General features: G+C 30.8%; 1 protein-coding gene across 1 annotated transcript in view; it reads right to left on the bottom strand.

The window, feature by feature from the left end:
- Positions 1 to 8,811: 8,811 nt before the first annotated feature.
- Positions 8,812 to 15,435, bottom strand: part of LOC106469343 (UPF0687 protein C20orf27 homolog) — a 19,446-nt gene continuing 12,822 nt past the window's right edge. Inside the window, exons 4-5 of the mRNA XM_022397841.1 lie at positions 13,351 to 13,479; positions 8,812 to 10,644 (exon numbers count right to left, since the gene is read on the bottom strand). Of these exons, the coding sequence (XP_022253549.1) occupies positions 10,541 to 10,644; positions 13,351 to 13,479 (233 nt within the window). The 3' untranslated portion in view covers positions 8,812 to 10,540. The remainder of the gene's footprint in view (positions 10,645 to 13,350; positions 13,480 to 15,435) is intronic.

The raw sequence follows: 15,435 nt of genomic DNA on the forward strand, positions 1-15,435 counted from the left end.
GGAACTTCGGTTGCCAGTGGATCTGTTAACAGGACGCCCACCTTATGAAGAGGTGCCTGAGAATGTGTCAGAGATTGTGAAAGTGTTATCGGAAAGGATGGATGATATTCACCATCAAGTGTGTTCAAACTTGAAAACGTCTTCTGATTCGATTAAGTTAACTTATGATAAGAGATCTACTGAAATCAGCTTTGTACCAGGAGACAAGGTATGGTTGTATAATCCCAGGAAGACCAAAAGTAAATCTCCTAAGTTGTCTTCTCCATGGGAAGGCCCATATGACATAGTGGATCGTCTCTCAGACGTGACTTTCCGGATAAAATGTGGGCGGCGAGGTAAGCCAAAAGTGGTGCATGCCAACAGGCTTTGGCGTTATCATGGTCCAGGACATTTCAGTTGGGACGAAGTGAACAACAGAACCAATGACGCTGCTGAAGACGTGTCACCTGAAAAAGCCACTGTTGAAGAAGAAACTCTATTCAGTTTTGAGAAGAGAAACGGTGAAGCTCTTGATAAAGTTACTACCACTGATGTGACTGTTACAGACGATAGGACATTTCCTGATGAAGCAGATTAGCCCATATGAAACGGAAGCCAACGAGACAGAGACCAGTACGGAAGAACATACATCCCGTAAAATTAAGAGACTTTGTTGAATTGTAATTTTGTGTTTGTAATTCTGTACATTTGATTAAGTTATTGTTATTGGTTTAATGTAAGATGCTATTGTTCGGTACGAACAATACTAAAGGAGGGGCAGTGTTACGACAACCCCCGCTGTCGCAATAAAACAAACAAACCTACAGTGTGAATACTGACAATACCTACTTCACAGTACCAGCTGAGCAAAACTAAAGCTTATTGTACTTATAAAGCCACTTATATCGCTATATATATTTATTGAATGAATAAAAAATTCACTACTTCATCGAATTTTCATCTTAGTAAGTAAGTGACTTTTCCAGACAAGTGTACAGAAAAAAATGACAAATCTTATCGCTCTAATTCTTTTACAGAACTTTTTCGTCTTAGTCCCAATGATTCCCCCTTTTTTTTGGTACCGAAAAGGATACTAGTATATGTATATAATATTGGGCATATGATTAAATTTGAGGGTGGGTTGGTAGAGATCCTGATGAGTAATAAAATCGAATCGTGTGTACGCGCGCCCCACGCTTGTTATTGCTGGTGCACAGAAATATAGCTAATAAAAATGAAACAAACAAATATAATAAATAATTTAAACATTTTGTAAATACAAGTAGCGATCGATATATACGTAACCTAGCTAGCTATAGTAATATTGAAACAAGAAAGTCAAACTACCAAAACTGAGTTATTTCAAATTTATAAAAACCTTATCTCTACGCTCAGACTAACATAATTACAATGTTCTGCCAAAGTCGAGATAAGCCATTGTTGAAGCGCTTTGATTTTTCTATATATTAGAAGTTGTTGTACAAGGAACCACTTCTTTTCTATGTGGTATTTCGCTAGCTTACCTCATTAAAACAATGCTATCGCGCACGCATGTGGATAAATAATAATACCCAGGTGCACACCCTCTGTGTCCACTTAGTACGTGTGCAAAATTTCAAGTTTCTAGGTTTTTTCTCTTGGAGCTATGGCGGTCACAGAGACACGCCCTTTTATTATTATAAAGGTTCTTTCTTCTTGAAGCTATGGTAGTCACATTTCTTTTCTATAGATAGATATATAGGTGTACAGAATGTAAACACAAACATTATTTAAACAGTTTAATTAATATCTACATCAAAAGAATGGACTGCGTTAAAAACACCAAATTAGACATATGATGAAATAAAACATTTATAATTAAAAAAAAGCCTTAATAAAAGTATAACGCTAAAGTCACCTCAAAAGGCCAATACATATTTTATGTGTCTTATACTATAGCCTGTGCCATAGTGACTTCTCTAATTTTAGTTATGCAGCGTTAGGTTTTCATTGGCGCTTGTTTTAAATAATAAATATGTTATATATATTTATATCCTACCTTATTCATTTTAGATGCTTTTGGAGTTTATTAGCAGACGACACGGTCATAGCACTTAACAGATTCAAAGAACTAAAGTAGTACGTACCACGTAGTTTAATAGAAATTCAAATTCATGGGTGAGTTTTTGTTTTTTTATATTTTACATGTCAACAACACAACATTGTAATATGTGTATAATTTTCTGTACAACCATCGTAAATTAATTTGTAAAGTTAGATATTGCCAGAGCAGCCTAATTTGGTCTTGACTTGTGCAACAAGAAACTGTGTAAATGGCGAATTTTTAATGTGAAGAGAAATGGTCGTTTTCATGCTTAGACTTAAAAAATATTCTTAGCATCCTCAACGTCCATTTTTGTTCATCACAAAGCTACACTATGCCAAAGTGTTCATATTAACATACTAAAAACCGTTGGTATTTTATCTTGCATAATATGATGTAAAGATTTGTTAGTTGATATTTCACTAGTTGAATAATTATACTAAAAAAATCAAAATTTAATAGAACTAACATACTGATAACTGTAGGGTATTATCTTATTTGGTATAAGATGGTCTTCTCAAGTTTTAAACACTCACGGAATTGACTTTTCATGTCTAGAGAAAACTAAATCTGAAATAAGCATTCATGAAGAAACTGAAGTTATGGAATTAAATTTCGATTATCAGGTAAAGCACATAATTAAAATTGGTTATTTCATTACAAAGTTGATGTAAATATTGTCGTCGGTAAAACGTATAAAGATATGAAATATGCCGATAATGTGATTTCCCTTTTATGCATTAGTACCATAAAAAAATTAAATTTGTCTAGATAGTTTAGAGATTTGACTTTCTATTAGTGTATAATAATACGAAATTTTTAATTTTTCACTATTAACATATCAATTTAACAAATTATTATCCAATTTATGACATTTCTGTCATTATATTTGAGTCTTTTTTTTTTTTTTTACTACCAGTTCCATTTATAAGTTAAGAATTGAAAAACATTGATCAATTAGATGAAGAGAAAAAAATAATATTTTGAAGAATCAGCTGTTGGGTACATGTACCAACGAAACAATTAAATAACAATATATGAGAGAGAAAAAAAAATCTTTCAGTGTTTTCAGTAAATATTTTTCTGAGTCATGTATTAAAGTTTAAATTTAACTTGATTTATAAGTTAGGTACTGCTGCACAAAGCAGATCATTGCTAGTATCACGGATAATTGTTAATTTTTTAAAACCATTTTTTGTGTGGTGAAAAATAATTTATAAAATATGTGATAAAAATCAAACTAAGCTCCTTTTAATTTGTTCACTTCACATTTTACAAAAGAAGTGTGGAAAAAAATAGCAATTTTTTACACACCTCTTATTTAAAATTTGTAATGGACTACATAAGAGGAATGTGTAGAAAACACCTGCACTGTGGTGTGGATTTATCACAAGTATCTGGTTTATTTATTTTCAATGCTTCACCAGCTCTCAGAATTCAGAACCATGACTTTAATAACAGTTAACAGCTAGGACACGTATGTCATTCAGTTACACAAGGTAATTCTTGTGTAGGTACATATAAAACAATAAAAATCCTATAACTCCAGTACTTTTGAAAGTGCTCGGGTTATAGGGTTTTTATAATTTTATATTAAAAAAAAAAAACCTTCTTAACCTATGCATTTTTCTTACATCACTTGTGTAGGTAAGAAAGGCATAGGAAAAATGTGCATCAAGTTTATTTGGATTCTTGAGTTAGTAATGTACTTATGTTGAATGTTGTATATAGTATGATGAACATCAATAAACACTGTAATGTTGAATTCGTGTACACAGGAAACTGTTTACCCACATGGCTCAAACAGTAAATTGTTTTAAATTCTGTGGTAACACTGTAATAATCTGATGTTTTATGTATCTACTACAGATGATAATGAATACTTCCGTCACCGAGTTTTGTAGTCAAGCTCTAACTGGGAGATGATATTCAATTAATACTCGATTATAATTATTCTGTTAGTCGTAAAAACTATTCAGTTATAAGTTCTTATAGGGAAGCTTAATAAGGAATTCTACTGATGAAGCTGAAGAACTCGACTCCTCAGAAGTTATAGCTCAGATAGAACTAATTCAGGATGAGCTGATAAAACTGGAAGAATCCATTTTGAAAACTAGAGGTAGTTCTACATATTTTATAGAATTTGAGAAGAATTATACAGTTAATAGTTAAAAACCTTTTTTTTCTCAAAATGTTTAGACCCAAGTAACTTCAAAGAAAAAAATAGTAGAAAAAGACAATATTTAACTCCTCATTAATCATTAGATATCATTTTCATATATATATATTTTCTGTTAAGCATAAACTTTCAGCCATCAAAAAATTTTCTTACTTTTAAGTTATTTTCTTGATGGTGAAGTTTAGCATTAGTTAACTCTGGTTTTGCCTATGTCAACATACATGTTTCTAACTAAGCTGTTTCGAACCTTTGTTCTTAGCTTAAGAGATTATACAGAGTATGTTTCCTGTGTATTACAGCAAAAAGTGCACTTTGTGATACCGAACTTGCAGCAATGTTAGATCCTCCTGAAATAACTGAACAAACTAAACAAACAGAATTGGCATTCTGTGCTTGTGAAGAAGAACTACAAGAACCAGAAGCCAAAGACTAAATGTTCAATACGAGCCTTAAAAACAAGTATTATCAAATTTATTATCTGTTATTATAGAGATTATTCTAACGTATGTACTAATGATATTATTAAAATGTATAAATACATTACTGCTTTTTTGTGCAAAACTGTGAATATTTAAAAATGGATGGTACTTTACACATGTATATTTTTAATTCTGTTATATTTCAAGTTGAAGAAAAATTAACAATAAAGTGTTATCTGTAGATAAAATCAGCTCTTTCTTGTGCTTTGTATTGAATATAAACTCAAGCATTATTTGTTATTGTTTGGCTTTTCTAGAATATTGAATCTACATATACAATACAAATGATGTCTAGTGTTTAATACGTTTTAACACTTTTATATAAATATAAAGTTTGCTTTAAAGATATCTTTAATTTAATTACACGTGCATATTTAGCTGCAGTATCTTAGATACTTGTCATAGGTTCCCATGAGATATCTTAGATAACTTATAATATATTTGGCCCTCTTTTTGTAGTTTTTTTAAGAAACCTTGAAGTTAAACTTTACGTTTTGGGCTAAAAAAACGTTCTCCACTTGTTTTTCATTAGATAAAGTTATGATCTCCATTTCAGCAGTGAATTCATAAGCTTATTTTCAATTTATTAATGATTTAATTCCTTTATTTGTAGTTCATTTGGAACAAAGAATTTTAGAGATGATACAATCTTTTAGAGCTTCTTTGATCAAATTGATAATAATTTCTCAAGCTTCATTAAAAAATTTTCCATTTTTGATCCGGGCAGGTATAACTGCTAGTTTCTGTGTAAGGCTGTTGGGCCTGCAGCCTTTTCTGGAATTGTCTGACAGTTCTACAACAATGTATTCATACTTGACATTCACCATCCATAAGAAAAGGGTTTTATTGAAATTTTAGTTTAAAAATGAGCTATCATCACAGAATTACATCACAGAGTAGATTTCACAGAAGTATCTCTTTGTAGACACAGTTATCAATAAAAATGTCTTGCTTTTCTGTTGCAACACTCACAAGATTTTCACTAAAGAAAAACAAATTTTCAAGTTTGTTTTTGATTGTTTTATATTTGAAACATACTCCTTTTTTCTTTATAATTTTTATTGGTTAAATCTGAAACATATCATTTTGGTGGAAATTTCAATTGTTTTATTTACTGCTCTGCTATAAAAATACTGCCAGTGTGGTAGTTTCTAAGATCCGAGTTTTGGACATATACATTGCAAGCTCCTTTATAATAAGACGATTAAGAAGCCTGTTGAAGTTGGCAATCCGTATCTCCATTTCCTGTCGTGAACCATAACCCAAACATTCACCATGTTTTTGCCAGCTTTATCACTTCTAACAAACAAACATTCATCTCTTTTTATTTTGAGGACTCATTTCAGAATACCTTAAACATTCTATAAAGTAATATATTCATATTCCTCACTTAATCAATGTCATTTACTTGTAACATGTTAAGAGCAACCAAACCTTTATAGCTATGCTTACAGCTTTAGGAAACACAACACATAAACCAAATTCTAATTTTATCAAAAAACTACAAAACAAAAACACTATACACATTAACATCAGAAGTCCTTTCAATTATGGGTAGTAAGTCAGAACCTAGCAAAGCCACAATTAGACTCCCTGCAAAGAACAATAATAAAAGATGCCTCCTATGTATTCTCATGTTGGTATGGTGAAAAAGGCTTAATATGTATTAAAAAAAAACCAACTAAAATGCAATACTTACACCATTTCCAAACACCCTTTCTTCTGATCCTCTCATCCACTAGTAAAACTACTGCATTCTAGAAACAACTCACTATCACAAGATAAATCAAACCTAGAACAGATCAAACACACTAAAGCTAAACATGGACCAAATTAACAAAATATTGCACTATATCACAATTACAGCCCAGTGTTGGTCAATATTTTATACTACTATCTAAACTTTCATCAGCCAGCACTCGGTCATACTGGACAAAAAAAACAAGACCTTAGCAGGTACCCCCAAGAAGTTGAAGTCCATGAATAATACTCTTGTTTATGGTTTCCCGAGTGGCCCAAGATCTTATTACCATGGATATGACATAATTATTGTCCAATACACCATACTATAAAAATAATCATGAATACATGCCCAAGCTTTTGCTCTTTGATGATGAACAAAATAAAAATTTAGACAAATATTGTGTTTACTAGTCAAAATTAGATATTGCAACAAACTTCATACTGCTCTAATGCATTTCTTCAGTTTTACTATCATGTAATTAATAACAAGATATAAAACTGTATTTTATTTTTGTATAAAAGAAGGAAAATACCATTATGTTCAATGAATCGCAGTTTACCATATAACTGAGAAACCATGTGATGAGTTTTATGTTTCTCAGTCTATCTGAAAATATTAAAACACAATACACTGTCTTAAGAAGGAATATTTTCCTTGAATTTTAATTACACATTTGATCAAATTAAAGTACAACTGATAAATGTGTGGTTGATATACAGAATGCTTTCTACTAGTGTGGCATTCTGTCTTTCTTCTCTGTTATCCATGATTATATATTTACATTGATGTACAATACAACATAAAAATATGCAACCCTGTATCACCAAATAACTCAGAAAATTAAAGCTTCTGGAATATTCTATCACTGAGTTTTAAGACTCATTGTCAACAGAAGCTCCTCACATATTATTTATAAACATGTTTCTTGTATCAGACTCATTAAAAACTCCAGGAAAAAATAATCATGAAAAAAACTACATATTGTTAAAGTTTGTGAAAACCTACAGTCAATAACACTTGTTAGTTCTAAATAGCACAAATAATAATGAGACTATTGTACTAATACACTTATTATATAAAGTACTTAACTCCTTTATAACATAACAATCTTGTTGGTACATTTCACATTGTGATAACTGGAACAGTGTGTCCAGGTATTTTGCACTTAAGTGTTTAAAACACTGAATTATTAGCGAGTGACCAGCTAGCCATATCATACTTCTGTTTAGGGAATAAACAGCAAATTTTATCATAGTTCTGTTTAGGGAGTAACCAGCAAATTTTATCATAGTTCTATTCACAGAGTGACCAGCTAGCTTTCTTATACTTCTGTTTATGGAGTAACCTGCTTGTCACTGTTTCATCTCATAGTTTATTCTAGCATTATTTTTTTGAAGACATTGTACACTGTAAGAGGTTCTGATGAGCTTCATCTAATAATATTCCTGAACTTGTTGCGAGAGAACAATCTCTAGCAATAGAATAAATTATAATACAAGATAAGCCCCCGGTGAAGTTGCCATGGCAAAATATTGGGTATGTTCTGTAGGTTTTAGGTTAAAATGAAATTTCAGAAGAATATTTGTATATGATTATTGTCAGATAACTCGTTCTTTGTAACAAATGCACATTGATGCTATGTATAGACTTTTTCATTCTAACTATTCTATTAAATGATTCACTACACAATCTTTATCATAAAGCTGTAGGAACACAGTTTCATGACATCATTTAATTATATGAAAAATAATGCAAATCATTACCATACAAAATTTAATTTTAGTATTTTCTTCTGATTGTGTTTATAACTTTAAGTTGAAAATAACAGCAAACGTTATTTTTCATTGCTTTTTTAAAATAAACTTCCTGAAAAAGTCTAAAAAAATATTTTACAAAAAAATAAACAATTTGTTTCTGTGTTTGTTTTTGAATCTCGTGCAAAGCTACACGAGGGCTATCTGCGCTAGCTGTCCCTAATTTAGCAGTGTAAGACTAGAGGGATGACAGCTAGTCATCACCACCCACCACTAACTCTTGGGCTACTCTTTTACCAACGAACATAATGACCGTCACATTATAACACTCACAAGGCTGAAAGGGCGAACATGTTTGGTGTGATGGGGATTTAACCAGCAACCCTCAGATTGCAAGTCGGGCACCCTAACCACCTGGCCATGCAGGGTAAACAAGTTGTTATACAACTGCATACACTTCAAAGTTCTTATATGAATGGTCTTAAATGTAATGTAAACATATATACACCTACACGCATCAAATTATCTAGATATAAATCACGAAATAAGATTTCTAGGATAACTAGCATTTTGTTTATAAAAGTATTGGTTCATAATTTTTAGCATGTATTCTTGTCTAAGAAATACCTGTGTAAGCTACTTTCACCAATATTATATCTGCATTTCCTTTTTATCAGCAGGCTGTATAAGAGCATGTTTTTCACAGAAAACAGCTTATGCTTGTACTGGGATTTTATTCTACTTTATTTTTAATAGTTTTGGAACTTTTACTATTTTTGGCTTTTTTTGTTGTTTCAATTTGTGAGTAATGGCTATATCTACTCAGACTTGGTTCAGTAAAAGCATTGTTATCACACCTTTTTCTTACTGTTTATTGAGGTATAGTGAAAAAATCATCAGAATGCTCAGCCAAAATAACTTTTGGTTTTAACTTTCACTTGGAGAAAAAAATTAGGAAAATATTCATGTTTGGAGTATCACAGTTGAGTACAGTAATACCTCCCACACACAAAATACAGAGCTTAATGCAAAGTTGCCAACATCTCCAATTTTGACTGAGCTTGTCTGATTATTAATGCTTAAGTATACCGTCCAATTTTTAATAAATATTGGCTTAAAAAAACAATGCCCACAACAGTAATTTGTCATTTCCAGTAAATTATTTGGGCAGGTCATTCCTTATAGCCTAAATTTCATTTTCCTTCACAAATATTAGGTCTGGGTGATAAAACATTTAATCAGCATCGTTATCTTTTAATATGTTAGAATTTCAAGCACTGGTGTAAATGGCACTTTTAGAACAAACCAAAATGGCAACTACAGATACTCCACGAAAGAAAAAAACAAACTATTACCATCCATCATCATAATTTCATTAGTTAATATACAGTCACATTTCTATTCTTTATACATCAAAGCACAGTAAGCAATAGCAGGCCTGAAAACCCCAGGCTTCATGAACTCAGATTTTCTTTTAACGCTAGGCAGGCATCTCTGTAACTGCAGCATTAATGACATTTGGTTATTGTTATACATGACTAATTTTGCAGTACTCTTAAAATAAGTTTTTCTATAAACTGTTTTTGAAATGTAGCCTTTTTAAGTCATGATCAGTAAGTCGTTCACTGTATATTTAAAAAGCATTAACAATTTACTCTACAATCTATTACACAAGTTTTGCTGAAATATAGTAACATATTTAACAAAACACTTTTCAAGCTGAAACAAAAACAGTAAACAAGTTTTCTAAATAATTTTCTGATTTTGTTTAAACTAAAACTCAGGACTTACACAATCAAAATTTTTCATCAAAAGTACATCTTTTATGTAATGAATGATACTATTTTGTTTAAAAGTATCAGAGCAAGTATATGACAATTTAGTTTTACATTGAATAGTGTTAAGATACTTATATGTTCAATGATTTTGTTTTCCAGTTAATGTTTAAAAAAAGGAGACACTTGAAAATACTTATTTAAAGAATTTTAGAACCTATAAAAGAAAGTTTCTTATGAAGAACTGCTGTTTTTTATGTACTGAAAGAAATATGAAAATATGACTGCTGAGACTGAAATAGATCTCTCTTGTACGACATATCTATAAAATACAAACAAGTCTAACAGATCAAATACATATATACTTGAAGCATTAGGAATTATGCCCGAAAAGTACAAAATGGTACAAAACAGCCACACAAAAATGATTTTATCTTTTTCTTGGGTATATGGTGATTCCAGTTATTGAAAACTAATTAATAACTGAACTTGCAAACTTTTAAAGAGCAGTCATACGAGAGGAAAGATTTGATTTCCAGCCAAGACATCAGTCAAATCCCTGCCAATCACTGTACTCTGATTCTTCTTCATCCATTTCTTGACCAATGCACCGGATTCCATTCTTCAAAAATGGAGTTCCCTTACCTTTGCCTGAAAATAAAGAAATTTAAACTTTATAGCCCTGTAGAAAAAAAAAGCAATTTTGTAAGAATATAAGTTTACTCATAGGCTGAGTAAGTACTTTTAGTATGTACCATATCATTGACAATTAGACAAAAACTAGTTTCACTACATTCAGTATGTACATCATTAACTCTCTCAACACAGGCTCAGTCGATATGACCAACCATGTGACCTTTTCGTACTCCTTCACATACAAAAAATCATATTTTTTAGACTAGTCCACATGCAAGGTGATTTTCATGTTAACATTAAAAAATACTTTTCTTCATCTCAAAAACTGAAATTTCATTTGCATAATCTCTAAAATCTCCTAAATACATTTCAGATGTTTGGTTTCAGTAAAACTTTATATTTTATCTGTTATTTTCTCTACCCTAACTCTATACATGGTTGGTCAATTTGACTGACTTTATAACCACTAAAAAAATAAAAATATAAATTACCCCTTTTTTTCTATCTAGAAAAACTTCAAATTGTAACACAAAACTACATGTGTTTACCCTAAACAGCTTTAAACTTGTAACAGTATACATCTACTTATACTTAAATTTTATCGTTTTAAATCCCCTTTAAACCATGTCTAACTACTATTATTCATGCTATAATAAGTTGTAAATCACTTGGGGAATGTGAAGCTCATGTTACACTATCCAATTACATTACCCACAAGCTACTTCTAGCTGCTCGTGTGCGTGTGTGCTTCATGAAACATTTTTATTATACTATTATTATTATTTTTTTATTTTACATAATCTAACTTTGTCTAACCTAAAGAGATTCCTATTTTTACATTTTAGTTATATTTATAATAATAAATAAAGAATACACATGAAAAACAAGAAATAAAGTCTTCTTTGTTTTGCTGTCAATGACAATGAACCCTACTTTTTTATACTAATGATAGTAATGCACTAAATAATTTTAATTTAATTTAATAATGCACCAAAGAACACAGAATAATAATATGCAAAAATCAGACAATTTCCAATAATTATCACAATTTTTCTGACTTTCTAACTATGCAACAAGAGCCATTGCAAGTTCATCCAAGCTAGTCATTACCTTTCCCGTGTAACAAAGATTATACTAATAGAGAAAATGACAATTCTCTGTTCAGAAAACAACGTAATATAACACGTCATTTGATATATGAAAACCTTAGCTTTCTATTGGTTATATATATATTATAGTATTAAGAGCAAGATAGAACTATTAACAAATCATGAAACAGGTGGGTGTAATTTTCTATTTGATGGCTCTGTAACCAAACAATATTGAAGACTATAAAAATTATGGTTTGTCTGAGCAATGAAGATTTTATAGTGAGTAATTTACATTATATTTCATACTTATTGGAAGGGTGGTGAATAAAATAGAGAAGAGGGGATGTCTAGAAAAAATGTCACATTTTTCATACTATGGGAAATTCAGGATTTTTTTAAATATTGCCTTATAAAATTAAGAACTTAAAACTTATATACTATTAAAATATGGATTATTAGTTAAAATTTTATGCTATAATAATTAGTATAACATAAACAAAAAGTAGTTTAATTCAATTTTGAATGGAGGTCACTAAAACCTTGTGACATGTGCAGTAAAGGATGCCTGTGGTGATAGGGTTAATGAGACTAAGATAGATTTTTACATATCTGATATTTGAATTTTTATTATTTAACAATGCTATGTTGAACACTGCTTCCCAATTACCAAGGGCTCTGTTTTATTTTAAACAGCTGTTTAAGAATTATGACCTCAGTAAGTTGAATGAAATATCAGGGTAGATGTGTACATTTTACGTATATATCTTAAAGGAGTCCCTTTCAATATTTAAAGCACACTGAATCACATTTTTCTCAGGTTGGAATTAAAACTAATCTTCCAGTATTTAACATAAGAAAATAATCACATTAAATGTTTTAATATTTATCATGTTGTTTACACTTCAAATGATGGTCTCAGCTCATTGCCTGTCAACATTTAAATACATTTTTTACACTAGTTATGAATCCTTATCATTCATACTAGTGGGTGACAGGAAACTTGCTCCAAGACAGCAAGCATCTCCAAAACCAATGTTTTATTATGGAATCCTTAATCATTCAAACAGCATATAGTTTTAACTTAATAAAAAAATGAGATTTAGTCAATGTTATAAAACTTTTGTATCATTTAAGTACACAACACAACAATCTAGAAATGCCTGAAAGCTGGCATTACCTCATTAGTGGCAATAGTTTCCTCAGACATGTTCTAGGGAGGTAATCCAATTTCTCTGCCAACTTTGTTTTTCAGAGCATGCCAAGTCTTTATAACATGCTTAGAAAGACACTAACTTATTACTAGTACTGTTTTTAACTACCCTTAAAGGTCTTTTGAGGACAAGTCGGCCACTAAATAAATCTCTTTGATTAGAATCTAGAAACTTATTACTGGTACTGTTTTTAACTACTCTTAAAGATCTTTTGAGGACAAGTCGGCCACTAAATAAATCTCTCTGATTAGAATCTAGAATAACAAACCACTGAGACAAAAGTCTGGAGATGGCTTGAATAGATAATGAAGAAAACGTTACTATAAAGGTACAACGACATTATGTGATATGGTAAAGAAGTTTTCAAGTGAAATTAATGTATATGTATTCTTGGATAATTATGAATAATCTGTACTTACCAAGTACTCTAGCATGTAGCAGCAGTGTTATGATAAATATAGAGTTCCCACAGGCTTCTAAGAGAACTTGTTCACGTAATAGTTTCTCTTTGTATGCAATAAGCTCTAAAGTGATTTGATAGGGTATTTCTGAAATAAAAATAAATTACATATGAAAGTCAATTATATTTTTAAAACCATAAATTTCAACCATGTTTGATCAGCCAGCTTTATGATTCTCTTGCATTACATACTCAAATGAAAAATACATTTCGGGTAGGTAATGTAAAAATTAATTCATCTAAAGCAGTTTTTCTTTTATTTTAATCCAGTTTAAACTTGTAATTTCAGTTTTCTACATTCCCAAGCTAACCTCTAATGATTTCGTTCTTCTTAGCATAAGGTTAAAAAATAGGTTATCTGTACTGTCTACCAGGTGGAATTGAACCCACGATCTTATCATCGTATTTCCAATTTCTATGTCCTAAATAACCATTCAGTTTATGAATAAAATAATTATTAAAAACAACAAAAGAAACATTCATTTTCAGAAACCTGGTTGCCTCAATAACACTGTACATTCTATACTGTTGAAGCATCAGTTTTCGTATTGAGAATCAATGACATATCGGAAGTAACATCAAATGCTTGCCACCAAATGAAAACTAATTCTCTCCATTTCTTTTTTTTTTAAATAACTTTTCTAAAGGATTCCATTTGAATTTCAGAATCTTTCTTTATTTACTTTGCACAAAACTCAAGCTACTAGATTGGAATTTCAGATTAACAAGAAACCCTGGCAGACCCTTGGCAAATAACTTAGACAGCTGTGGAAGTATTCAAATAAACTTTTATTCAGGTCAATAGATGAACAAAATGTAGAACTTGGGAAAGAAAAAAGAAAGGTATATTGAACATGGACACACATGAACTTTGTGTAACTGCTTTGTTGTCAGGTATTTTTGTACATTTTCAATACGTGTATCAGTTAGTAACGTCTGATCACGAGTAAACTAACTGTATAGATCAGATCTAAATAACTTATAAATTCATCAAACTAACTATATCGATCAGACCTAAGTAACTTATAAATTAATCACACTAACTACGTAGATCAGATCTAAGTAACTTATAAATTAACTGTATAGATCAGATCTAAGTAACTTATAAATTAACCAAATTAACTGTATAGATCAGATCTAAGTAACTTATAAATTAATCACACTAACTATGTAGATCAGATCTAAGTAACTTATAAATTCACCAAATTAACTGTATAGATCAGATCTAAGTAACTTATAAATTAATCAAACTAACTACAGATCAGACCTAAGTAACTTATAAAGTAATCAAACTAACTATTAGGTCATCAAGAAATTAATGTCACTTTTTTAGATGAAAAAAACCTGAACAGCTTGTGTATCCAAACAAAACATTTATTACATGAAATAGCCTCCATTCTTATCGACGATGCTTTTCCATCTTAAAATCAGGTTGTTAATGCCCCAATTAAAGAAATCACTTGGCTTTGAAGCAAAAAACATTTAATACCTTCCACATTTGCATATGTTTTCCCATTAAGATGGTGTTGCAGCGAACAAAAAAGATGGTAATCTGATGGTGCCATATCTGGAGAATATGGTGCGTGGGGGAGAACTTCCCAATTCAATCTATAATCTTGTGTTGTGTAAAACATGCCACATGTGGACATGTATTGTCGTAGAGAAGAAAAACACAGTTGCTGACTATGGATCTCTGCATTGACAGTTCACTGTGGATTGAGGAGTTAGAAATGAATTACTCCTTTGATGTCTCACCAATTGCAAAGCATCACTTTCTGCAGATAGAGTCCAGGTTTTGGAGTTGAAAGTGGTTTTTGTCTAGGACTTAGCCATTGATTTTGACATTTAATATTTGCATAGAGAATCCATTTTTCATCACCAGTGACAATTCTGTCCAAAAATAGTTCACGCACATTACGCGCCAGAAGAGACAAAGCAACTTTCACACACATTGGAAATGATGATCATCGGAGAGTTTGTGAGACACCCAAAAACCTTTATGGAGTTTTTCCCATATTCCTTACATGTTTATGTATTGTTTCAT

Source organism: Limulus polyphemus, unplaced genomic scaffold, assembly GCF_000517525.1.
Source record: "Limulus polyphemus unplaced genomic scaffold, Limulus_polyphemus-2.1.2 Scaffold3434, whole genome shotgun sequence".
NCBI lineage: Eukaryota > Metazoa > Arthropoda > Merostomata > Xiphosura > Limulidae > Limulus > Limulus polyphemus.